The sequence below is a fragment of the Mastomys coucha genome, unplaced genomic scaffold (genome assembly GCF_008632895.1).
Source record: "Mastomys coucha isolate ucsf_1 unplaced genomic scaffold, UCSF_Mcou_1 pScaffold6, whole genome shotgun sequence".
Classification (NCBI taxonomy): Eukaryota; Metazoa; Chordata; class Mammalia; order Rodentia; family Muridae; genus Mastomys; species Mastomys coucha.
The window spans coordinates 122399444-122426762 of NW_022196912.1; the positions used below are offsets into that span (position 1 = coordinate 122399444).

At 44.6% G+C, this 27319-nt stretch overlaps 1 protein-coding gene across 6 annotated transcripts in view; it reads left to right on the plus strand.

Annotated features, from left to right (window-relative positions):
• Nucleotides 1–27319, plus strand: part of Evl (Enah/Vasp-like) — a 123763-nt gene that overhangs the window by 46895 nt on the left and 49549 nt on the right. Inside the window, exon 1 of one of the 6 annotated variants that reach the window (XM_031356700.1) lies at nt 22572–22704. The exons of 4 other annotated variants lie outside the window; for them this stretch is intronic. In XM_031356700.1, the coding sequence (XP_031212560.1) occupies nt 22694–22704 (11 nt within the window). In that variant the 5' untranslated portion in view covers nt 22572–22693. Of the gene's footprint in view, nt 1–22571; nt 22705–23529; nt 23553–27319 lie in introns of those variants that run through there. One more of the 6 variants, XM_031356702.1, reaches the window with a different exon arrangement.

Here is a 27319-nt window from a genome sequence, read left to right on the forward strand (position 1 = left end):
CATTGTTGTCGCATGGTAAGTGGACAAGTACTTCAGTGGTTGGCTGCACTGTGCTGAGGAATTCTCTCTCGGGTGAGGTTAAGGGGCAAACGGGCTGGGCAAGAAAGAAGAGAAAAGAGACTTAACAGATGCTGCTCTTACATGGGAACTTCAACCCACGGAGGATCTTATCATTGAATACAAGAATATGATCCAAACCTTGCCTACAGAGCTGGATCCATCATTCTAGCTGCTTGCTTGACATCAGTACAGGAAGTCTGATTAGTACTTCACATTTAGCACTGCTTACGACCCTTTCACTCTTTCTCAAGAGTGAAAGTCTTCTTTCTAGGCCTTCGTGTTGCCTGGATTCTCTTTTAAAAGCCTCCATTGTGGGCTCCCCTTCTTTCTCCTTTGCCTTCTTTCTCCTTTGCTTTGTCATGCAACAACATCTACATATTCTAGATGTTGATTTTATGTCAGCCATTTGTTCACTGCTATTTCCCTAGTGCTATGTCTGTCTGTCTGTCTGTCTGTCTGAATGTATGTATGTATGTTATGTATGTATGTAATTGTCTGTATGTATGTATGTAATAGGCTCTAGTGACTGTGTTAAATGAATGAAGGAAATGAGAGTAGCATTTGAGAAAGGTTAGGTAGTTCACATAAAGTCAGCCCAGCAGCTAGAGTGAGGTCATCAGTTTCCTTTTTCGTAAGTCTGCAGTAACATTTGGTAAATTGGCCTAGGTCTTAGTGGTCAGTACAACCTTTCAGAGACTGTTTTGGGATCCCAGGATCTATCATAGTGCCTGTCACACACACATAGTTGTAGAAAGACAGGACAGAGGAAGAACAGAGGATCCTCTTGGGTAGAGTGACTGACTCTTCCTACTTCCCACAGCTCTGTGCCCCATGTCTGCACAGTGATCGGGGCAAAATGACCATGCCCTACTTGGTGTTTGTAGACTTGGCCCTACAGAAACATGAGTGCTTCAAGTCAAGGGATTATCTTAACACCATTCATCTAGGAGGTGTTAGATACCTGCTGACAGAAATTGAATTGAGCCACAGTCCTGGACTGTGAGACCCTCTGTGATTCCCTAGAGCCTTTTCAGGTCCCCCCAGTGGGTCTTTACAGGTAGGAGCACCTGGTTGGAGGAAATCAGCACAGAGTAGGAAATTAAGAGTGCTCACGGGGCTGGGAACAGGGAAACACAGGAGATCTTCACTAATGCCATGATTTTCTTAGTAATTTAGAAGCCACAAACAAAACAAACAGTTAGTTGCCAAGATGGCATAGCAGAATGCTCTAGTCTGCCTCCACACTAACAGTTAATAGTGAGCTTATTCAACTGGAGGCAGGCCTGTGGGGTCTGCAGCCCAGAGGTTGACATCAGACGCTGTGACGCCAAGAACTCATCTCACCTAGCAACCTGTCTTATTAAAGCAGACTGGGGATAATGTGTAGAAGGACTTTTGTGGGTGTTGACTTTGGGGGTCATGTGTAGAAGGACTTATGTGGGTGATGAAGCATTGCTTTGCTTGTATTCTATGTTTGGGAAGCAGTGAGGGCTGAATCCATTACAGCTTAGCTGGCTCGGTGCTACTTCTTAGAACAACCCATTCTAGTATTCTCTTATGCTAAAAACAAATAAAACTGAGGTGGCAGAACAAAACCCATTACCTGAAGGAATGAAATGATGTGATATGAGTCCCAGCATATTCTAGAATACCACCTTGGAGCCATGTAGCCCTTGGCAGTGACTTAGAGTTTGGAAGTTGCTCCCATTGTGTAAACTCTGCAGACTCCAGGAGCCTTTTTGGAGGTGGGAAATGGGGCGGGGGTCCTTCGAGCCTTTTTGGAGGTGGGAAATGGGGCGGGGGTCCTTCTGCTCTTAGAGTGACCATTCACTTGGCATTTCCTGAAAAGCTACTAAATAGACACCATAGTTGAAAATAGCAAGTATGAACATGTCTTCCAGAGCTTCCTATCCTCAGGAGCTGCTGAAGGCATCCAAAGCTTGGGGTGAAGCAGCCAAGGACGAGAATACTATCTTGGAAATCAGGGCTGAGGAGAGTGGCAGCCCTCCAGGTATCTCCTGGAGTGAACCCCTGTACCAGTAGCATAACTCGTGAGGTTGGTGGATGGGAATTCTGAGAAAGCTGGTTGGTAGAGTATAGGAGCTGACTGTGGGGAGCAGAGAATGAGCTGGGCTTAGTGGGTGCTCTTTCCCAGGCTGTGGTGACTTCTCTGTGCCCTGCAGAGGGCACCCTTTACCCCAAGGAATGTAAGTTCATTGTGCTTTAATTTCCCCGACTTTAAATGGGGCTGTACTTACCTCGAGAGTTAATGTGCGTACATGAGACTTCTCAAAGGAAGCATCTACCAAGGTGCCTGGGATTTAGAAGCCACTCAATATATCAATAAGTCTTCATCTACTGAAAGAAGCAGGCCATTTCCTCAGACCCTTGTCTTGGATCTGAAATTTACTAGAGAGGGGGAAAAGGCCAACACATTGTACAGACAACACTTCTAATTTCTTCCTACCCACTGAGAGTTGAGATTTAGGATGCTAAAAATTAGTCCCTGGAAGATGATCTTATTTGCAAATGCAGTGTTTATGAGCAAGTGAAACACAGTGTGACTAGTCAGCTGGGAGCTGGGGTCTTTTCTTAGTTGGCATGTAGACTCCCAGGTCTGAGGTTAAGTAATTCCATTACGGTTGACAAATGAACGGTGGGGTTTCCTTGCTAAGGTAATGGGGCCAGAGACCAACACCAAGTGTCAACCTTCTCTGAACCTGTATCATCTCTCATTATGTCTAGAGCTTGATAATAAACAATGTCTATTGACCTGTTACGGCTGCACCAGACAGGTGGTATGGGCAGCCTGTTCCATTGAAAGGAGAGTTAATGGAAGTGAGATTTCTCTGATGAAAACTGTTCAAGCAAAGTGCATTGTTATTATCTTGATGGATTGTGGGTCTTCTCTTACCAGGAGCTACAGAAGAATTTTAGAGTGACTTTAACTTGAGAATCCTTGTACAGGTTCTCAGTTGGGATGGGGTGAGTGGGGAATATTGTAATCTGAACCCAGGTCACTCCTCCAACCCCTGAGAGAGAGGAGGATTACTGCAGGTTTGAAGCCAGCTTGGTCTACAGCAAGTTCTGGGCCCACAATGGATACTTAGTGAGATTCCATCTCAAAAACAGAGCAGCATTGTACATAGTAGAAAAGGATTTCCTGGGGGAGAGGGCACACTCACACACAAGTACACCTCAGAGCAGTCCCCAAGCCGTGAGGTAAGTTCTTAGCACCTTTACATTTTGTTCCCTTTGTCTTCAACTGTAGATACATTTGATAAGATTCCTGGTGTGAACAGTGTGGGTCAGCTCATGTTTGCTTGTGGCTGAGAAGTTAAAGGCAGCTTCCTTTAAAAACAGGCAAGAGTGAGCTACACGGGTCCTGCTGCTTTGGGGACAATCCTTCCCAATTTAAAGTTCAGAACTCCCTTGCTGCACATAAAGCCCATGGTGGTCTTCCTGCCCTTTCTCCTGAAGCTGAGCTAGCAGAAGTTTAGCTTCTGTTCTCCAAAAGACTACTCAAACAGCAGGCTCGATGGTGTATTCTTGGAGTACTAGCACTTGGGAGGCTGAGGTAGAATAACTAGCTTGAAGCCAGCTTGGGCTATTGGGCTACACAGGCAGGCCCACCTTAGAGACTGGGAGGAGGAGACCTACTTTAGATGTGGGTCTGTGCATCTTCCTTACTCTCTGTCTAAACCTGTGGTTTTTGTTGGTGTTCTTTTTTTTCTCTCCTTAATGACATCCTCTAAAGCCCGGGCCTGTGTACACACTCTTCCTCAGCTCCTTCTCCAACCTCTGTGTCTCCATATGTTTCTCTTCTGAATTTCCATACAACCCTTAAGGAATCTAGCCTGTAACCTACGACTGACTGCACTAGGCGGAAGGTGATAGGGACAACGCCTTGTGTGCTTCCATCCCAGCTCCCTTGAGCAGAGTGGGTAGGCTTGGCTTCCCGGTCCTCACTCGAGGTGTTGTAGTCTGTAGCCTGTAACTTCCTGCCTCCTGCCAGTCGTTACAGAGCAGAGTGCAAAATGAAACGGAAGGAACATGGGCTGCTGTTTGGAGAACTCATTTTCAAATGTGAAAGTCTTTGATAAAGCTGCTGAACTTATTCAGTTAAGCAGAATTAACCCAAGTAATGAGAACAGCAAGTGTGTGGTAGGTTTTCAAAGGTTCAGGAATCAACAAAATGATTGAGTGTAAAAATTCGTGTGGCCTTTAAATGTCTTTGTTTGTTTATTTTGGCTTTTTGAGACAGGGTCCTAAGTAGCCCAGACTGACCTTGAACTCACTACGTACCTAAGTCTAGCCTTGAAATCATAATCCTCCTGCCTCCACTCCTCTAAGTGCTGGGATTAGAAGTGTGCACACCACTCTCAGCTGAAAGTACATAGTTCCTCACCCTTCTACATTCAGTCAGGAGGAGGCAGTACAGGGGTGCCTTCCATTTGAGTGAGATTCCAGTGTTGGCTCCAGTGTGACCACTATACCTCCCAGGTACCTAGAGTTCAGAGAGCTTAAACTACATCTCAGACTAACTACATCAGGTCACTGCCCAGCAAGATAGTGAATTCTGTGTCCTAGCTCTCTAAGTTCTCTAACTGGCATGTTAGAGCTGGAAATTTAAATAAGGCTTTCTTGTTTGACTGGCTTTCTTTTCTTTTTTTTCTTCCTTTCCTCCTTCTCTCCCTCCCTCCCTCCTTCCTTGTTTGTATGATTTTTAAGACAGGGTCCCTCTATTCAGTAGCTCTGGCTATGGCTATCCTAGAACTTGCTGGGTATGTAAACCAGGCAGGGTTTAAACTCACAGAAACACACCTGCCTCTGCCTCTCAAATGCTATAACTAAAGGTGTGAGCCACCACTCCCAGCTTGAATTTCATTCTAAATTTTGTTCTGCTTGGTTTTGTTTTGGGGGTGTATTGATGGAGTTCAGTCAGAAATTATGTTTTTCTGCTTCCCTTTATTACACGCCCCTTTGAATTTCTAAGTGAGTTCACTTTTTGTTTTTCTGACACATCTTTGAATTAAGTGTTTTTTTGCATAATTCCAAAATGTTAAATTTTCTTTCTTTCTTTCTTCCTTCCTTCCTTCCTTCCTTCCTTCCTTCCTTCCTTCCTTCCTTCCTTTTTTCCCCATCTTCATTTTTTTAAAAATTCTGCTCAGATGTGGCCATCTCTGTTTTGTTTTTGTTTGTTTGTTTTGGTTTTGTTTTTTTGCTATTTTTAAAGGAATTTCTAAAGTCTTGTCTTGCTGATGTAATCACTTTAAATGTTTCCATGATAAAATCTGGCTCATGTGAAGGACTACCCAGACGGAAAATCCTGCCGTCCCTTTGTATGCCAAAGCAGATTCTACTGAGAGGGACAGATGCCTGAGTGGTTTTGCCCTTGGTCACTAAGCCCTTTGTCCTTCTGCACGTGGGCAGTGATATGAGTTTAAGGTCATTCCAGTAGATAAAGTATTGCACAGACAACACTGTAAAACGGTACTGAAATAGGTTTTGACTCATCCATTCATCTGTTAAGATTGTTTCTCTACAGCTGCTGTGTTTAGAGAGGAGAAATTGGATGGTAAGAACCTCTGATTCTCTGCCCTTAGTTGTCCAGCCTCGTCCTCTGACTCCTGGATCCTAAGCTTCAACCCTACTTTAGGGATGATTTTCGACTCAGACCTGGACAACTCAAGGTACTCCTTGCATCATCGTGGTAATTTAAAGACAGTCTGTCATGCCCTGTTCCCTGTGGGACTTAGACATGCACCATTAGAAATGGTGCCAGGCCCAGTCAAGGAAGAAGGCAAGTTCAGGAGCCTTGCTTCCTCCTGCCCAGGAAGGCCATAGAGAGGGAAGAGGGAAGGATTCAGTGAGAGCCCCGAAAGTGCTTGTCAGGGCAGTTTTGACTGCCTTCCTAGGGGGTTACCCCTAACTTAGGCCAGACTTAACCATGAATTTTTTTCCTCGTGGCATTATGTGAGTTTCCCGGTTTTTGTTTCTTGTTAAATGTTGTCACTTAAAAATCTAGAGAATCTGGAGTAATTTGAAACTGGGAAAGAAATGAAAAACAGAGTAGGAGTTACAGTATTCTGACCTCTAGAGGAGGTCACCATGACAGTCACCTTCAGAGTTGTCATTTTGACTTGGGTGGGCACTGTATGGAGTTAGTAGGGACCAAATTGTGTTCCCTCAAATTCACAAGTTGGCTCTCTAGTCAGCTAGACTGACTGTATTTGGACCTTTAAGAACATAAGGGTATTGCTGTGTATGGATGGAGACCTAGTCTACGATGACTAGGTGAGAAGAGGGCAACAGACCGTAGTGGACAGAGAAGAGGCATGTGAGGATCCAGGGGAGGTAGCTGCCACCTACCAGGGACACTGGTGTTCAGAGAAAGTTGCCTTGTGGTGATATGAGGCTGTCCCCAAACCAAGGCTTTGAGGTACGGCTGTAGTATAAACAGCCACGGGACAGGGATTATCACCCAGGCTAGAAAGACCTTTCTAGCGGAAACCCTCACTCTGCTTGAGGTCTGACTTCTCTCCTGTTCCCCCAGAGTCCTCACATTCTAGGACTACTCTGCCCCACCTGACCACAGCTTGTGTCTGCCCTCACTTGTGAATGATGAGCTGCCACTTGGGGCTTGTCGTGGGAAGTGTGGGAGGAGATGACATGCAGCACGTGTGTCAGGCCCCAGAGGTGTTTTCCCAGAAAGCATTAGCAAAGTGAAGAGTCTCAGAACAGCAATTACAGTGCTCTACAGATTCTGACTTGGGAAGAGCCTTGACTTCACTTCCTTGCAGTAGAAGTGTCGGTCTCCCGAGGGACTTCCCCCAGGGTGGGGAAGTCCTCTGTGCACTTTCCCAGGCACTCTGTGTGGTTCATGACGCATTTTGTTCATCAGAGTTAGATGTTGGTGATACAGACGCATGTACTTCTGTTGACTCTGCCCAGATCTGTATTTTAAAACTGCTTAATTAATGTCATGTTCCGTAAGCTAGAAATTGATGGCAGTTGATGAAACGAACCTATGAAGGGCCAAAACCTGGCCAGGGTCAGCAGGGTAGTCACAGAACAGGACTAGAACTTTCTTCTGGTTCTGCTGCAGTGATATAGCTCCTTCCTTTGCCCTCCATCTTGGGTGGGATGTCACGGGTGCACTTGCAATATAAACGGGTGGGTACTGCTATGGCAGCAGGAAGAAGCATCAGTAACGAGTTCTGCCATTCAAAATAATACAAAAAGGAGCACCTAAAATCTTAACAAGCTACCAGAATTGCTAAACTCGAACAAAGCAAATGCACCGTGTTTGAGGCCACCGGATTTCCTGCCCCTGTCTGGGCAGAACTCTCAGTTCGGTGGGGAGACAGTTCGGTGGGGCTGTAGTTTCTCCAACCTACAGCCAAAGAGCAGAAGGCATGGCCTGAGCTGTCTGTCAGGTGAGATGGACCTTCACCTCCTCTCATTTTGAGTACCATGAAGTTCCAGCTGGCAGGGCTCTTTGTCCCAGTTAGGACTGCTGTCATAGCCTGGTAGGCAAGACTGGCCCTGCTTCCATGGTGCTTATCCTTGGCTACCTTAATACCACTCCCCAACACCTATCCTGGCAGGGTCTCCTTGTTTAGCCCAGGCAGGCCTAGAGCTCCAGATCACTGCCTCAGCCTCCTGAGTACCAAGTAGCAAGTACCACCAAGTGTCTATTCATGGCCACAGATTAAGGGTTTATAGTACCTGGGAACAGAATCCAGCCCAGAGAGGAAGTCGTGGCCCCAGGTCACATTGTATCCAGTCAGAAAGCCAAGAGAGAGAACGCTGCTGCTCAGCTAGTTCTCTCTTCTTGTTCATCTAAGAACCCAGCCAGGGAATGCTGCCGAGTTCAGAGTGTGTCTAACCCCCTAGTAGCCCCATTAAAGTAATCCCTCTGGCTTTGCCAGACACTTGTCTTCCTGGTGATTCCAGATCTATCACGTTGATAATATTAAATATCACAAGGACAAGGTCTGACCAATTTTCTTTTTAATTAATTAGCTTAATTAATTAATTAATTAATTAGGCAAGGGAACAAGCCACAGTACATGTAGAAGTCAGAGAACAATGTAGTAGAGTCAGTTCTCTCCTTCCACCATGTGGGTCTCAAAGATCAAACTTAGATCATCAAGCTTAGTGGCACGTTAAGCTGGTTTTGTTAATTGCACAATGATAAAGTGCTTACAGTATTAAAAACAGAATAACACTAAGTCCTCAGTTTCAGATTCTCCAGTAGGTTCATTATTTTCTTAAAAACTTTAAATAAAATTAATATCTCGCATATACAATCTGGATCAAAGATCTAGGTTTACTGAAAGGATGGGTAAACCACAGGCAAGAAAAGAACAGTGCAGAATGTGTAAGTAAGCTGCCCAGTGAGGCCCTGCCCCTTCACTGACGGGTGCTAGAGAGCTTCCTGTTCTGATGCCTGCTTTTTTGTGTGACCGTGACCCCGAGCTGCTAGTCTTGGTGGTTTTATCTCTTTCTGCTTTGCATCTTGGCCCTGGGACAACCTTGGCAAGCAGCTCATTGCGAAATGTACTAGTGCTGCCTGACTGAACTCTTAATGGCCCTTCTCCTGCTTCTGTCTATCATGCTCTCCAGTCATTATCAACTCCTCTTTTGAGCTCTTCCTTCTTCGGATCTGCTGTGTGGGTCCTCTTCCTGTGGGCTTACAGCAGCCTCCAGTGGTCTGCATTTATCCTGCCATGCTCTGTGTTTTAGGCTCCTTCTGCCCCTCGGAACACCACTCAGCAGGACGTAAGGTCTCTGCTGCCTCCTCCTCCTTTCACTTCTTGTCCAGCACTTCATTTTTTCACTGCATTGTGCACAGTTTGGGCCACAGACAGCAAATTATACTGTAGGCTGAAAAGAAACCAATGGAATAGCAGGCATAGTAATATATCAGGTACAGCACCATAAATCCACAGGGCTGTGCTAGCAATTTATTGATATCCAGTGTGCCACAATGTATATGTAAAAACAGTTACATTGTGCTTGATATATATATATAAACATGGTTAACAGAAAAGGTTTTGCTCCTGTTCTCTTTAACTCCATGCCTAGGGAACAATCTGCATTAAAAGAAGAAAGTTCTGGAGCCAATGGGATGGCCTACCAGATTAAGGCATTTGCCACCAAGCTTGACAACCTGGGTTAGCTCCCTGGAACTCACAAAGTAGATGGAGAAAATCAACTCCTAGAGGTTATCCTCTAATGGCTGTACACATGTACCATGGCATACGTACCCTGTGGCATTTGTGACCCATCCTTCTTCCCACAAGAATATGTAAAAAAAGAAAGTTGAGGATTCTTCTACTTCTCTCTCAACTCCTCTGTCCAAGGCTGAGCTTCCCTTAGCAGCCTTGCACTCAGCTTCCGTGAAGATTGGATGGCTTCTTGTAGACAGGGGTTTGAATGTTCTTGTCTACTTCACAGAATGGTTTGGAAAATGAATAGCGCAATGTGTCTGGAGAAATTTTGTAAACCAGAGAGTGGTGTGCACATAACAGAGGGCAGAGGTGGGAGGGGCACGTCAGTTTTAAATGACAGAAACAGTGGTTTGGTGTCTTCTGCTAGCTAGATAAATGGCGGGAGCCACTCTGAGCTTCAGATTTTCTCCTAGTGGAAATAAAGCAACGATGATAAATGTGAAGATGCTAACACACAGTAGGTGCATTGAGAAGAGGTTCTCACCAGGCTTCTATCATGCATAGCACACTATTAGGCTTAGGTTCTGGATAGTCCCAAGTGAAGTTTTGTCTGTTTGTTTGGTGTTGTTTTTTTATGAAGGCAATATCTGTAAATGAAGTTAGTATATTTTTCTCATGTAATTTTGGCCTTCTGTTTTATATACATAAACTTAGAACTCCTGTTTGAAAGCTTTGCCTTTGATTTACAGAGTTAAAAATTTCTAAGATGGGTATTCATCAGCAAATCACTGGTGGAAAACAGTATAGTGAGTGATTGGTTCGCACAAGCCACGGATGGGAGCCACATGTGAATGGATGTAATTAATGGCATCACTAACAAAAGTTAAAATAGTAAGTTAATTGTAATAGTGTGTTTAAACTGTTGTGTCCAAAATATTATGATTTCAACATGTAACCAGTATGAAAATTATTGCTCAGTTACATTATATTACTTTTGTGTGAGTTTGGTATTTATTTACACCAATAAATTCTCACTTCAGAGTGGTCACATTTCAAGGGCTCAGTGGTCACCTGTGCCTTGAGACTGATCCCTGATAAACTGAGACCTCGAGAGTAACTTAAACAGATTCCCTAGTACATTGTTGCATGCAACAAAGGGGTTTAAAGCTGAGGAAACCATGCTTGTGTGCTAACTTCTCTAGTTGCTGGCAGTCCCAGCCTATGCTGCAGTGAAGGGAACATTGGAAGCTCCTTCCTCTGGCTGGGAGGAGAAGGCTGCAGCAGGGCTGCACAAGTGCACATACTCGCTTGCTCAATCTTTCAACTCCTTCCACCCATCCCTACATCCATGACTTCTTTTTGTTGTTGTTGTTGTTGTTGTTACACATACGCATGCACATTCTCAAAAGATTGCTCATTCTGTTAAGAAGAACTTCTTTAGGAGGTCATAAATTACTTTGAAAAATTAATGGTAGCTATGAACCCAATACCCTGAAAAAACAGCATACTTTGAAAGTTACAACATTGGTGAACTCTGGATTGTATGGCCCTGATGCCTCCCCATTCAGTAACAGTGTAAAACAGTGTGTAGTGTGTGTTCCATGTGCTGTCTGGCCTAGGCAAGAGAATAGGTTGCCTTTTCATAGCCTACATCACAGAGTAAATGATTCAAATGCCCAGTCAGTATTCATGCTTCAGGGTCTGATTTAGCTTTATCATATGACACATATACGGTACCAGCACGTTTGTCTTGTGTGTTTATAAGGTCTCTTATGGGAGGTTGGGTGCTTGGATAGACAGTCCAGAAATAGATCCAGAAGAGCATGTCAAGTGATGTTCACCAGAGGTATGAAGAGGATTCAGTGATGAAAGCTTAGCTAGACAAAGGGCACCTGAGAGCTCATACACAGGCAGATCTGATAAGAAAGAGGGAAGCGCCAGACAGCCAGTGTAACCAGTCAGTGAGTTTCAGGTTCAGGGAGAGGTCCTGTCCTGTGTATGCACTTGTGCACACATGCAGACTTACCATACACATTGGCCTGGCTCACATAGATAATAATCCTTTCTAGAAAGAGCCTTGCCCAGGCTGATAATTCCCCTTACTTCACTTGTCTAGAGAGTAAGCAGAAAATACAATAAGGCTAGCATTCTTCTGAGGAAAGGGCTCCCAGAATCCAACAGCTGCTGTGTGTCCTCCTGAACTGATTCCACCTGAAAACTACTGATTCAGAGAGCTGCTTCCCAAGACCCTGGCCTCCGCTAGGCCTGACACTCCAGTGGGCTTAGAGAGGACATAAGTTAGGAGCCAGGAATTGGGGTGAACACCTATAATCCTAACATCAGGAGGCAGAGGCAGGAAAATGGCTGCTAAGTTAAGGCCAGCCCAGGTTAAATAGTTCCATGTCAGTTGGATTTGGCTAATTTCAGATCAAGCAAATCCATAGGAACATAATGGCAAGGGGCCAGTTTTCATCATCTATGGGTCCTGGGGCTGCTTCTGTGAGTTGGATTTGCTTTCTACAGATGTAATATTTGTGTAGGTCTATGCAAACTCTACTGTAGAAGACCTCATAGTTAAACCCCTACCATACCCTCTGGCTCACCCCCGTCTTCACAATGCTGTCTCCTGGAAGATGCTACACTGATGGGATCCTCTCCTGAGCAACCTTTGACACAGGCTTCTCGTAGTGTGTAATAGCTGAGATCACCAAAACTGCTGTGTTTACTAGTAAGCATGTCAGCCTTTCATATCATATTTCACTGTATGAATGCAGAACATAGTAGTTATCCATGTAGTTGAAGGGCGGGCGCCTGAGTAGCTTACCATTCTTGACAGTTGTCAGCTTTTCATATCACATTTCACTGCATGGATGCAGTGCATATCACATAGTTAAAAGCATCTGAGGAGCTTATCATTCTTGACAGTTGTCAATAAGGCTGCTGGACATAGTTACACACAGTTTTCCTCTCCAGAGAATAAAGATGACCTGGCTCTAGGAATGTAGGAGAGTTACTACTGCTGTGTTTCCTGTCTGCTATTCTAAGAAGTACACAATAAGATCTTACTGTAATTTTAATTTGCATGCCCTAGTGATTAATGATTCAGCCTGAAAGCCTCGCTGCTTTATAACCCACTTGAAAGTGTATTTAATTCTGCATTTGAGGCAGTTTTTAACCATAGCTTTATTGAGGTGTAATTTACATAACATAAATTCACCCATTTAAAATGTATAATATGGTGAGTTTCTGCAGATCACAATTGGTCATAAAATATTCTTATCACTCAAGATGGTAAGTACTCATTAGTGTGGTAGCTGGGTTTTGTTTTTTTTTTAAGATTTATTTATTTTATTTATGAGTACACTGTCGCTGTCTTCAGACACACCAGAAGAGGGCATCAGATCCCATTAAAGATGTTTGTGAGCCACCAACATGTTTGTGGTTGCTGAGAATTGAACCCAGAACCTCTAGAAGAGCAGTCAGTGCTCTTAACCACTGAGCCATCTCTCCAACCCAATGTGGTTGTTTTTGCTTCAGTTTTTCTTTCCCATTGGTTCAAAGATCTCCAGTATTACACACCCTCACTCTTGAATTTATTCTTTCTGCCTTCTGTTTTTTTTTTTTTTCAGATGAAACACTCCATACATACACAAAATATACTGTGACTTTTGTCCTAAAGTTGTAACTGTGCTTTCTTTAAAAGTAGTCATTAATTATTGTTGCATATTCAAACTCAGCCCTTAGGTAATAAGAAACTTGACTAAGTACAGTGGCTACTTTCATGGCTTTGGCACCTGGGAGGCAGATGAAGGAAGATCATGAGTTTGAGGTTAGCCTAAACTACATACAGAAACATTGACTTAAAAGTATAAATAAAGCCGGGCAGTGGTGGTGCACGCCTTTAATTCCTAGCACTTGGGAGGCGGAGGCAGATGCAGGTGGATTTCTGAGTTCAAGGCCAGCCTGGTCTACAAAGGATAGCCAGGGTTATATAGAGACACCCTGTCTGAAAAAACCAAAAAACAAACAAACAAACAAACAAACAAATATATATATATAGAGAGAGAACAATAATATATATGTATTATATTATTTATATATATTTATATATATATAAAGACATTGAGGCTAGAGAGATGGCCTGACAGCTGCTTTTCCAGAGGACCTAAGTTCATTTCCAGAATCCACATGATTGCTCATGGCTAGCTATCTGTAACTCCAATTCCAGGGGATCCAAAGACCCCTTCTAGCCTTCCCAGGCACCAGGTGGCACATAGACATACATGTAAAAACTCCTACACATATTTGAAAATAACAAGTATCTATAAACAAATAATACATAAATAACAATAAATAGTCTAACTAGCTATGAAGTGTGAGCTTTTCGCCCAACTCTGAAGGTTCTGTTGTCCTGTCTCACTGCTGCTGGGTATAGAAGTTACTCTGGGCTTTGTTCTTGTGATGGTGGTTTGGTTTCCATGGAGAGCTTTTATATTTTCCTCCTTGTCTTTGATGTTCTAAACAGTATAATCAGTGTTTATATGGATACCCATGTGCATTTACCTCTTTTCCTAACTGTGTTTGTGCTCTGATCTGAGCTCTTATATCACTCTGGGATCCTACATAACTTTGTCTTTATTTATTCAAATATTTTATCTCTATTTTTCTTTCCTTCCAAGATGCCTTTTAGAGAGAAACCAATGCTTCTGCTGCTGCTCTTTCTCTGGGCTCTTTCCTTGCCTTTGTTAGTTCTTTGACCCTATCTGGGTGTTGTGTTTCTTGTTTTTCTCCTCACCGCCCAGACTGCTGGCCTCTTGCTCTGTGAAGGCTGAGTTCAAGTTGGTTTACATTGTTCCTTGTTGCTTCCCCCACTTAATGCTGTAAGTAACTTTGCTTCTCTCCAAGGCTTTACCATGCCCATTGCTCTTGAAAGTTCAGCTTCTTGTGGTTGAGGTCACTGCTCTGTTTCCTTTTATGTCTTTCTTTCATGGTGCTTCCACTCCTCTGAGATATGACTCGCCCTGAGGGTTCATTGTGTCCTTGGGCATTCTGTTGCCATAACCAGTCATACCTGAGTATGCTGCAGATGACTTAAGCAGGCCTTTGGTCAGGAGTAGGGTTGCCCTGAGCCTGCTGTCGTAGTCTCAGCTCTCCTTTTCCATGTCTGTCCTTCTCTGTAAGGCTAGGGACGTGTGTACTTCTTGAGTCCCAGTCCTTCCAGTACAAGAGCCTAACTGAGATTCTGAATATTTATCATGTGTTTCAAGAGCTATGCAGGGGCAAATGGTTACTAAAAGGTGACTGAACAGTAGTAACCTCTACCAATAGAGCAACGTTCTTGGAAGAAGTGGACATTACTGTGCCTGTGATATTTCTCTGCATTTTCCTCAGTAAATACTGTTGATGGAGTAAAGTGTGTAAGTTGAATCCTGGAAGGCAAGCCTAATTTTTACTGTGGTAGATGGAGGTTACTTTAGGAGGGAGGATAACTGGGTGTGAAGGCACAGAAGCCCTTGTGTCTGTTCATGACTATGAAAGGAGCATGTGCAGACAGATAAAGGAGTGTCCTCATGAGCCCAAAGTCATGGGCCATAGATGGCTGAAGAGACAGGGTGCATTCCCCTACAAAATTGCTTGTGTCCTAAATGGCTGTTTACACTTTATTCTCCAAGTTCTGTAGCTGAAGAGGGAAGGTATATGAAGGCAGCCCTAGACTGTGGATGGCTGCTTGGGAGTCCCAGTCTTCCAGTTTTGCCTGGGTGTTTAGTAAGCTGTAGCTGGTCTTTGCTCCTTTGAGTTCTTTTTCCCACCCTTTATCCACTCCACCTCCACCCCATTTTACCACCCTTCCCATCACTAAATAGGAGAGAAAGAAGGATAGAGAGACCCTGAATCTAATTTATTTCTTCTTTGAGCATAACTATTAAACCACATCCAACCACCTGAATGACCACCAATCAGCCTCTCGGGCCTAGCATTTATATACCCTCTGAAAAGTTCCAGAACTCTAACTGCCACACAGTGGCGGATGCCATCTGCAGCTGGCAAAACCAGGACTCTGCTAGAGCCTGAGGCAAATCATAATCTCCTGCTACAGTCACTTTGAAGAAGCCCCATATCCCCACACCTCAGATTGAAACAAAAACACATTCTTATAATATTCCTGTGTTTTTTAAAGAAAACAAAATTCCAAAATTCTCACTACAGTAAGCTGGTCTTTAGTAGCACCTGCAGCAAGAGCTGCAACTATGCTGTGTAAGTGAGCATGTTTGGCTAGCAGTTAAACCTTGTAAGAAAGGCCTAGAATATAATCACTGAAGATACAAGACTCTCCAAGCAAGTCCAATTCCCACTTTGAGTTTTGAAGTCATAGTTAAGGCTCTAAGCCTCCAATAAGGATGGCACAGGCACCGTCACATTAACAGTGCACATTGCTAACAACCTCATTGCTTTGCAGGTAGCAGCAGGTTTTGAGCAAGGGTTTCACTACCTCTTTACTCCAGCATCTCCTGATTCCTTCGTACAGTGTCCTGCCTTTACCTCAGGTTGGTGATGTGTCAGTTCTTCAAGAGTTAGCTCCTTTGCTATCAGTCCAAGTCCCTTCTGTACTTGCTATCCCAAATGGCTGTGTGTTAAAAGTCGATATCCCAGAGTTGTGGTGTTGAAAAGGTTGTGAGCCATTAGGCCACTAGAGAGACATGTCCTGGAAAGTATGGAGGGATCCTAGACTCCCAGTCTCTATGGGTTTTCTGGCTGGCAAGTCGTTTGCTCTGCCATCTGCTTTTGGCATTATGTGTCACCCTTACCAAAGGCCCAGAAAATGGTACTGCCTGATTTGAGTTAAAACAAGTTTTAACAAACTTAGACTTGGACCTTTAAAAGCATGAGTTCAATCTTTTCAGTAGTAGGTGTCCAGGCATTTTGTTCTAATGATAGAAAGGTGATTAACATGATGCTGCGAAGTAATTCCTTCAAAGAACACATGGACTCTTGAAGCCGATAGAACGTCTTTATTCTCTAGCCAGGGGCCACAACTGGGAACTTGCCCAAATTGTTTTGGCTTTTTATGCACAAAAACCATATCCAGGTTGACACACTTCAATTAGCCAGAACAGTTACCAATAGGCAGGACCAGCCGGGCGGTGGTGGCGCACGCCTTTAATCTCAGCACTTGGGAGGCAGAGGCAGGCGGATTTCTGAGTTCGAGGCCAGCCTGGTCTACAGAGTGAGTTCCAGCACAGCCAGGGCTACACAGAGAAACCCTGTCTCGAAAAACCAAAAAAAAAAAAAAAAAAAAAAAAAAAAAAAAGGTAGGACCACAGAAGCCAAAAAACAAGGTCAGTATATTTAAGGACTTTCTCAGAACTATGGGGATGCTGGATTGGGTCTTTGGCTCATTTTGGCAGGTGTTAGGGTCTCTGTGCTGTGCTCTTAAGTCAATGGTGCCTTGGTGTCTTTAATAGGTGTCAGTTGTTCTAGGTTCTAGGGGCCTGAGATAATCTCATATGCATTCCACAAAGGTGAGTTGAACAGTCCCTGGCCTGTTTGCCGGTCTCTCAAGGAGGTTTCCTAAGTGAACTGGCTTTGGGTTTAGCCCCCAACTCGTTTTAACAAACTCCCAAGTTCTTTGGAATCTGACAGTATGTCTTGCAGATCAAGTAGATGTTTCTGTGCTGACATGCGGAGGCAGCAGCCTTGGCCTGTCTGCTGCACGTGTTGGTATCCTTCCTCTTCGCTCATTCCTAAGTTCCTTTGTGGGGTCACCGTTTACCCTAAGCCTGCTGGCACCTTATATCTTAAGCTCTGTGCTGGCCATATCACATTACAAGCTGATTCCTTCCTCACTAAACTGCTTCTTTGGTGCCAACATCCCCTATCCTATGTTCCCAACAGTTTCTATTGTCTTTACATGATTGGCTTAAGTGCTGTTATACATAGATTTTTATTTTTATTTGTGGGAAGGGGGCACATGTAACACTCAGCATGTATGGGGAGATCATTGGACAACCTTTGAGAGTCAGTTCTCTCCTACTGGGATCAAGCTTGGGTCATCAGGCTTGATTGTAAGCTCTTATCTGCTAACTACCTCAAGGCCAATCCATGAATTTTTAATAAAGCCATTTCTTTCAATGAACAGATGAAGAAGCCAGAGTGATAATAAAGTGGAGATAACCAGGAAGTCATGCATAAAGCAAGGGCAGGCCAGAGCTTTTTTCCTTTCCTGCTCCTTCTCATAATTCTGCTAAGTGTATTACTAAAGCTCTAGGACTGAGTTAAAAGGCCCACTCTAGCTACCTGCTTACTGAAACCAGAAAAGACAGTAGCACCATAGTAGGTGCACCAGTAGGAGAGGAAACTGAAAGGTACTGTATCACAGAGATATTTACACGTAGGCCAACATCTTCAGGAAATGAAAAAATAACCTTTGTTATTGTAATAACTGGAACCGATTCTGCTTCTCTCCTTGATGAAGTGACTTACTTTGAAAACATCTGTAAAATGAGCAAAATCTACAAAGGGTACTGAATCAAACAGGCTTCAGAGAGTGTAGGACTCTGACCTTGAGAAGAAATACCGTGATAAGCCCTACAGTGGCTGGAGGCCTCTGCCTCTGTTTGCTTTTCTGTTTTAGGGAAAAGGTGGAGCCTAAGCTAACAGGATCACAGGAGGCAGATCCTGGACTTCCAGGTTCTAGTTCTAGAGAAGGAGGAAGCAGGTCTGAGTAGAGACAGCTGAGTTCTGTGTAAGGCTTCCCTCTCTGGAGCTGTTGCCTAGGGGCTATCTGTGCACCTAGAGCACTCCTAGAAGCCAGCTCAGATTGTCCTCTACAGAGCTGAGCAAGAAAGGCTGGTGTCAGAGCCATGCAGTGCAGCAGCATGTGGGGTTGTCTGCTCAACCTAAGCCAAGAGACCCACCACAGTGTGAACGTGACATGTCTCCCACAGGCTAGTATGTTAGCACCTGTGTGGTCTCCAGCTAATAGTCCTATTTGAGAGGGTTGTAAAAACTTTAGGAAGTGGGCCATGAGGTTTTATCCCCTGGCCCCACTTCCAGTGTGACCAGGTTCCTAATACCTGGTCTGCCGTTTCCTGTCATAAAAGACTTTTTCCCTTTGTTCACTTGTTTGACAGGGTCTCATTCTTTGGACCAAGATGACCTTGAACTCACAGATCCACCTTCCACTGCCTCCTAAGTACTAAGATTAAAGGTGTGTGCCACTACACCTGCACAGATCCCTTCTAATGGTCTACAGTTAGCCAGACAAACCCTTCCTTGGGTTGTTCCTGTTAGGGATTTTGTCACAGCAACAACACAAAAACCTGGCACTCAGAAGTGAGGCCATTCCTGGGATAAACCTGACCACATGGTTTATAAGCTTTTGGAACTGGCTTGTGTGAGGAATGAGGAAAAATTTAGAACTCTGGGCTAAAGAAGCCCCAGAGTATTATAAACTGAAGTCGGTGGGCATCTGGTAGAGCCCAGAAGACTAAAACCTGTAAGAACTGCAGGCCTGCACCATGGCTCAGTCAATACAGTACCTGCCATGCATGTAGGATCTGAATCGTCCAGATCTCTGGCACCTATATAAAGTGCAGGTGTGGCAGCAAGCCCACTGCAGGGGTTGAGGAGGTGTCACATGTCACAGACCCTGTAGCTCACTGACCAATCATCCTGACCAATGATGAGTTCCAGGGTCAGAGAGGACTTGTCTCAAAACTAAGATGGCCTGGCTCATAAGGTTTCAGAGCCAAACAAGGACTTTGTCAGTACCTGGGCTAGAGTCCATTCTTGTGATATTCTGGGGAAAACATATGTCTGTATTCTGCCTGTAGCCTTAGACCTTGAGTGAGGCCCAATTCAAAAGTAGTGAACTTGCCAGGCCTGTAATCTTAGCATTCAGGAGGTAGAAGCAAATGGATCTTTGTGAGTTTGAGGCTAGCCTGAACTACAAAGTACATTTCAAGGCAGCAGAGCCACTCAACCTGTGGCAGTGCCTTTGCCCCAGCTCCTGGTGAGGTAGACAGTGAGAGCAACAAGTGAAACAAAACATCGACGTGTATACTTGTGGAGGAAGGAGCTATGAGCAAGCTAAAGTTATAGACATAGGGGTGCAAATGCAGCTGTGGTTATTAGATAGGAACCTCCATATTTTATAGGGATGATATGGAAGGTTCCCTGAGGAGAAGACCTGAGCCACCAAAAGCTCCAACTTGTGAAAATGCAAATTTATTTGACCAGAGAACCTGAAGTAAGAGTGTCTACAGGGGTTCCTTGTGGGGTAAACACCTGTGGAAGTGTTTCCCTGCCTCTGCCTTCAAGGACTGAAGAACTGATCCAGAAAGATCAGGCTACCTCTCCAGCTGGAGGTAAGGTAGGAAAGAACATGGAAGGCTCACACCAGGGCTCCAACCCACTGAAGCCAGGCAGTGTGTGGCAAGATCAGGAAAGCCCCAGGAAGTGTGTCTCAGGCTAAAGTGGAAGGTGTTGCCTGTCTCAGGCTAACGTGAAGGGTGATTGAAGAAGACACCCAGTATCGCCCTCTGCCCTATATACATGTGCACATACATGTATGCATGCACACGTAGGTACACGCACATGAACACATGCAGAGACACACACACAAAAACCTAAAGAACTTGCTGGGCTTGGTGGTTCATGTTATGATCCTTGAGAAGTAGAGAAAGGAGTTCAGGGGTTCAAGGTGATTCTCAGCTACATAGGGTTTGAGGCCAGCTGAAAAAAAAAAAGAGAGAGAGAAAGCAAAAGCAGATTTTTGCCTTAACCAGGGCCAGAAGGAAAAGTCCTTTAGAAGAGGGATCAGACTGATGGATTGCATGCTTTAAAAATGAAGGGAGCCATGGACCAAGGAATGTGGGTAGTATATAGGAGAGGGAAAAGGGAGGGGCTAACACTCCTGCAGAGCCTCCAGAGGGGATGCACCATTTCCACCATCTTAAGTTAGCCTAGTGAGATCGTGTTGAAAATCCAATCCCTGGTGGACTTCTCACCTACTGTTACCCTACAATAATTATGAGATAATGCATTTTTATTGTTGTAAGCCACTACATTTGTGGTATTTTGTTACAGTAGTAACAATAGAACCAATAGTACTGAATAGCAAGTGTTCTTAATAAAAGCTCCAAAATGTAGAAAATATATTAACAGAACTGAAGATGCTTAAGTCGCTTAGAGATTGTCAAGGCCTTTCAACAATTGATGAAATGTTTAGAGAAAATAATGAGGACATAGAAATTCTGCACCTATTAACCACGTTGACCTAACAAACATTGTGGGAAACACACTTCCTCTCTTGTGACCACAGTATCTTCATCAAACTGAGCTACATACTGGACCCTAGATATCTCTGTGCAGGTAAAACAATTGTGTTCATACCAAGAAACACAAAAGTCATACTAAAAGCATATGTTATGACCACAGTAGTAAATAGCAAGAAAACACCATAGATTTTGAAACAAAACAAAATTAAATAACAAGCTTCCAAATAATCCACAGTTACAAAGAAAAATTCACAAGGGAAAATAGCAAATACTCCAATCAGCTTAAAAAAAAAAACCACAAGTCAAAAACATGGTTTGCAGCTGACACATGCTTAACAGGAAATACAGATCTAAAGATGCCTCTGAAATGCATTTTTTTTTTCTTTTTTTGGTTTTTCGAGACAGGATTTCTCTGTGTAGCCCTGGCTGTGCTGGAACTCACTCTGTAGACCAGGCTGGCCTCAAACTCAGAAATCCGCCTGCCTCTGCCTCCCAAGTGCTGGGATTAAAGGTGTGCGCTACCACCGCCCAACCTGAAAATGCATTTTCAATGTTCAAAGGGCATTCATCTCCCCAGTTAGAACAAACCCATTATGCCCCTCACATTATGTCTCTCACCCTTGCAACAATGACATTTGAATGTATCTATTTGCTAACAGATCCGTTCTTCACTGTGCCCGTCCTCCTTCCCTTCTTCATAGGATCCACTCTGTATCTTTGGTAGGCCTCAAACCCACGCACCTCCAGGTGCTGGCCTTGCAGGTGTGCTCTTGCACCCGGCTGTAGAACTGTAAAAACCTTCTAAACACAGGGCTTGCCCTTCCTTCCAAATCTTGGTTTCTGGTTTCTAGCACAGTGTGCAACTTTTAGTGAGTTTTCTGCCCAGTTAAGAAGACATGAAGAGTCTATCTTCATGGAAACCCATGGGAATCAGCAAAAGAGTCACCCTGTGTTAGAGAAATGAGGCCATAATCACTGAATAGCTGACAAAGCTGGCTTCCCATGTTCCTGCAGTGTTCTTTCAGATAGCAGTATCCCATAAGAAAGCCCTGTCTCCTGAGGAAATGCAAATGTTACCTTAGCGTCAAATAGAGAGTCTGTTCCAGGTGTACATGCCATACAGGCCCTTGGTCTCAGAACCAGCCAGGACCTTCTGAGTCTAGCAGCCCTCTCATGGGATCCTATAGGAAGTCATCTGTGTTGAGCTTACTCTGTCAAGTGGAAAACTGGGTCTAGATCCTGAGGTGGTTCTGATCTAGACCAGATAATGGAACCAGCAGTCACTGGTGGAGCCAGCACCACAGCCTGGTCCCCAGCTCTTGGTCAGCTTTGTGGCCTTATAAGTATTAGTTCTCAAACCTGGGACAAAGGGCAAACTAAAGTGTCTAACAGCATCTCTGAGCAGACACTATCTGACAGTCTTTCTCAGCTTCACCAGTACCTGTCACAGAATCATCCTGGCTGCTGCTCTGGCCCCTACCCTGGGGTTTCCAGCCCAGGGGTTGGGCTGCCCTTCCCAAGCTTCTCTTCCCTATATAACCTCAGCTATTTGGTTACTAGACCTCTTGTCTCTCTGCCCTTCCCCTCTCCTCACATGGCCTGGGTTAGTTTCTGATCATGGTCACTCTTGACTCTTCTAGATGCCTCTCTCTCTGCCTGTGCTCTCCCTTGTAATTAAGAAGCTCAACCCCTTAGAAGCAGTCATATCTTCCTTCCTTTCTTTCTTTCCTCCTTTCTCTCCTTTCTTGCCTTTTTTTCTTTCTCTCTTCCTTTTTCTTTTTCTTTCTTCCTTTCTTCCTTTCTTCCTTTCTTTCTTTCTTTCTTTCTTTCTTTCTTTCTTTCTTTCTTTCTTTCTTTCTTTCTTTCTTTCTTCTTTCTTTTTTTTCATTCAGTAGGAAATTGGGGAGCTTGAGGTTGCCAGTCTCGGGCCTAGGCAGCAGATCTCAGCCACCCACACTGGTGGGGCCCTGTGCTCTTAGCTTCTTGTTTCTCTATTTTCTACCTAGGTTTCAGTTTTTCACTTGGGTTTGTTTCCCCTTTGTCTCTGGTTCAGCTTCCTTTTCCTGTTTGGTTTTAAGTAGAGTCTAAATCGTAGCTGTCTTCAGAGGGTCTGTGGTCTTCTGATTCAGAGCACAGGACTCTCCTAAGGGTTCCCTGTGCAACCTTCATTCAGTCATGGCCCCGGGGTAAGTACTGGACCCAGGATGGGCTAGAGAGTGTGCAGAGGAAACCTAGGCTCTTAATGTTGAAGCTTCTCTAGAGGTCCTCTCTGGTCCTCTTGGATTCCAATGATGGGAACATCCAGGACCATAGGGCAAAGGACTTGCCAAAATTCTAGAGTAAGTTCATAACGTCAGTCCCTTGTGCTCTTTTCAGTCCCTGGCCTATACTTGTAGATGCCAGTGACCTCGAATCACTTGAGTTAAAAAGATTTACTCAGAATTGATCACCTACCTTGGAGGGTAGAGGGGATTCTGAACTCTGAGGGAGTTTCTTTATGAGAGGTATTGGTGGTAGGTCTAGGCTTTTGAAGACTGGCCGGAGGCAGCTTATATATTGTGCTCTGGACCAAGATGAGGCCTGAGTTTCCTTTCCACTAGCAGCTGCATGCGCTGTGACCTGCAGAGAGACTTGTCCCTCTTTGGCTGCTTGTCCCACAGATGATGTTGAGTATTGTTGGGTGCTAGTCACCTGCAAACCAGGCTGTACTCCAGTGAGTGTCCCTTTCCTGTAACTACATGAAAGGTTGTGGTAAGACCAAGTTTATCCTCCAAGATTTGGGACTTTTATTTGATTGAATTATTATAGTCTTGTATCTTCACATAAAATAATCCCCCACTTTGTTTGCAAAGTGCTACTTTACCAGCATCTCCTTTTGCCTTTCGTGGACAGATGAGGAAGGTATGACTGCTTCTGCCTCGTGGCTGAGGATGCCGAGGCTTTGAAAGGCGATGGGACTTACCCAGGGCCTACCTGGTTGAGGAAGGACCAGACCTGGACTTACCCACAGTGTCTCATCCAAACACTCTTTGTAGTAAGTTTATTGGAATGAGTAAGACAGTGGATACAGTGTAAACAGCCAGGGAACATGGCTGCTCCTCTTGGTCAGTCTGCTGAGCACTGCAGCCCAGCAGGCCAGAGAAATGCTGATTTGGTGCTTCAGTTTTGGTGACTTTATTCCTGCTTTTGTGTGTGTGTGTGTGTGTGTGTGTGTGTGTGTGTGTGTGTGTGTGTTTAGTTTTTCTATAGCTTCAGGGGATTTGTACATGAAATTGTGAAAACCAGAATGCTTTCCGTTCAGAGGTATGGTACTTTCAGTTGTTCATTACATTGTAAAAGCTGAGGAAGCTTACTGGGGTAGAAAATAGCAGCAGAAGGAAATGGGGAGGAGGCACTAAGATTTCTTAAAGGTCTCTCAACCCTTAGACATTGGAGAAGTTGCAACTGGAAGCTTCCTGCAGTGACTGCAGGCCAGGCCAGCAGAGCTTTGGGCCTTGGACTTTTTACTTAAGCAGAGTAACTGCCCTGTGCTCCTTATGTACTCCCTTATTCATGCTGAAGAAAAGCCCCTTGTATCATGAAGTCCCAGCTCTAGCTCTGGAGACTAGAGACAGACAAGATTTGTCTGCAGTAAGTTAGTAGTCAAAGTAAGAAGACAGACAGGGACTTGTGTCTCCCTTCCTCAACAAGGTTGTGTGTGCTTGTCTGAACAAACAGGCTCATGCCCCGACACTGTGACTGTCCATGTGAGATATGATAGCATCTAGATTCCCCACTTACCCTGACAACCATAGTAGGGCTTCAGAGGGCTTCCTGTCACAAAGGCCACTTTTGAACGAGTAAACCTTTTTCAAGCACCTTGTCAAAGACAAGGAGCTGAATTTTCTTGCACACTTATCACTACACAGGACACTGTCTCACAGCAGTCCTGACAAGAACAACACGGAGGGATGGAGCTCCCCCGAACCACAGCCTCAGCAACTGAGCTTCTGAAATAGGTTGATGACGGAGTGGAAGGAAAGTGGCCTAAAGATGGATCATATATAGGAGCATCACATGAAGGCAAAGAAAGCACCCCCATACCCAGAGAAATACAAAGATTCTGTCCATCTAGAGAGAGGGATGTGCCCTCGTCTGAGGGAGTGACATGCTGCCTACTCCACTGGCTTCCTCCTATGGCACATTGCATGTCCTTATAGGAAGTCATGACAATTGGATTCTTTCTAAGGGGTTCTAAAGGAATTAGGGGAAGCTCCTCTTAAACATCTGCTGTTGCCTGAGCCTAGAAGTTGTCCACACACCAGGGTCATGGACTAGGGGACAGTATTCCTGGACTCCTTTACGAACAATTATTCACAAATACATTTCTGTGTCATTGAGAAATAAACCAAGAGAAGGCGAAAGGACTTGGCCAGAAGCATAGCTAGTGAATGGGAGATCCAAGCCTGGAATATGAGTCTCCTGTGCTGTCTTGGAGGGAGAGCTGACCTCTAGCCTCAGACTGTGGGGGAATAAGAGCTATAGCAGGGTGAGGAGATACTCTGCATAGGACTGTGTGACACAGACAATACGTGGGGAATCACACTCTCATAGTCCCAGCACTTGGAAGGCTGATGTAGGAAGGTTGCTGTGAGTTTGAGACCAACCTGGTCCACAGATTGAGCAATTTAGTGAAATCCTCTCTCAAAAATAAAACAAAAACCCCAAAACCTAAATAACACAGACAAGATGAGCATCTGAGGTTGAGAGGTTAGAACTGTCAGGTGAAAGTGGCCTCTTAGAGAATTCTGAAGCACAGGTAGGATTTCCTCCAAAGGGTTACTCAGTGGTCAGTCAGCTTGGGCTGCTGGAGCTGCTGCAGAAACAGTTCTTCTAGGAGCAGAGGAAGGGCAGGCAACAGTTGAGAAATTAGCAAAGAGAGCTAGAGAAAGAATAGCTGGAGTGATGGGGAGAGAATGCTGAGCCATCATCTGCTCTTCGTGGGAATATTTTCTTTAAAACCATGATGATTACATGAGCAGTCATAAAATTTAGAAATGAAAACTCATGTGGCAAAGAGACAGCAAGTGCCATGAGGTGAGAGCAGTTTGGTACACTGGAGAGTCAGAAAAAGACTAGAGAGGACCAAGTCATGTGACTGGGAAAATGGACAAAAATGAGGGCCGAGGACATAGTACCTGAAGCCTGTCAGTGTACACAAAAAGGTTGATTTTACTTTGCAAGTTATGAGTGGCTTTGGAGGGGAAGCCAGCTAACTGAAGCCTAAGCATAGTGAGCATATCCCCACTGGCCACTTGGGTAACAGTTGGCACTATGACAAGAATGGAGGCACAGAGTTTTTGTTGGGAGCTGCCTCAGTCATGCAGGTCGGAGGCAGCAGACTGGTGGGGGAGTTCTGGGGCAAGGAGGAGAAAGGTAGCCAGATACAGTAAGGATCCAGGAGGGATTGCCGGAAGGACTTCCTAGTACACTCATGTGGGTGTAAAGGAAGCACAGGGTCTAGTGTGATGTAGGTGGGTGGTGGTTCCTAGGGAACAGGGCTTGACACAGGCAGAACTAGAGGAGCTGTAGCCTTGAACTCTGTACAGTATGCATCCCCTAAAATGTTTCTTGCGCAAGGCTGACAAGCAGGAATTAGCCAATATCACAGTGTAGCCACAGAATACAATGTGAATGAGTAATTGATGATCTCCTCTTCCAGTATGAGCCAGTTCACTTCAGTCCCATCCCTAGTTACCCAGCTTCTTTACCATGTTTAGGGTTTTTCTCTCAAGCACTCATTACCTCCTGACATACTACATAACTCATTCAGGTTTTGTTAACTATTTGTTTTTCCTCTCCACTCCAGCTAAAATACCAGTTCCAAGACAGCAGGGATTTGGTCCTCTAGTTCCCTAGTTGTTTCCCCAAAGCTCAAGACTATATCTGGGAATGCACACGTTCAGTCTCTAGGTTCAGTTTCTTTTTGATACTCTGTGCTTGGAGATGCCTGGCTACCATTGCTACTGCTCAGTGGACTTCCTACAGTGACTCTCAGTGGGGAAGAATAGCGGCCCTGTGCAGTTGATCCTGGCTGCCGACAGTCTATAGCTCTCAAGGGCCTACAGATATTCTGTGCGTGAAGATGTGGGAAATCTTGCGCATTCTGACGCACCTGCAGTTTTGGAGAGCCCCCTGAGATCTCATTCAAGGTCATCTGTCCCAGAAGCTTGTGACCAAACAAGTCTCAAAGAGCTCATAGTTACTCTTTTGAGAGTGACTCCCCAGGGTCTGAAGCCATACCTTGCCCAAGAGAGCTTCTGAAGTATTTGCCATCTTTTGTCCCCAGTGGTCTAATGGCCTGAAGCTCCTGGTCACTCACCACAGGACATCATGTTCCTCAGGCACCAAGTAGAAAGCCTAGGAGAACTGGTCAAGCTCAGTGGCTACTCTGGTAATTGAGTCACGGGGAAGAGACGCCAACAGCTGCCCTTGTGAAAGTGCTAATGACAAGCATTCTGCCAGTTGGGCTGCGCACCTGCATGTAGTCCCCATGTGAAGTGTTGCCTTACTTTCCCCCAAGCAGTGAATACCACCCCAAAGCCAGAGATTTAACAACGCAGCCTTCCTGAAGCACATCAGACTTTCGGAATGCTTTTGAGGCATACGTGGCCTGATGTCCACATGGCCTATTAGATGGCTCTCCAAGCATTGGGCTAAGTTGGTAGTTTTGAGATGTATATAGGAAGTGCTGTGAGTCTAAGAATATAAGATTTCCTTAACTGTCGGGGGTTTGTTTTGGTTTTTTTGTGGGTTTTTTTT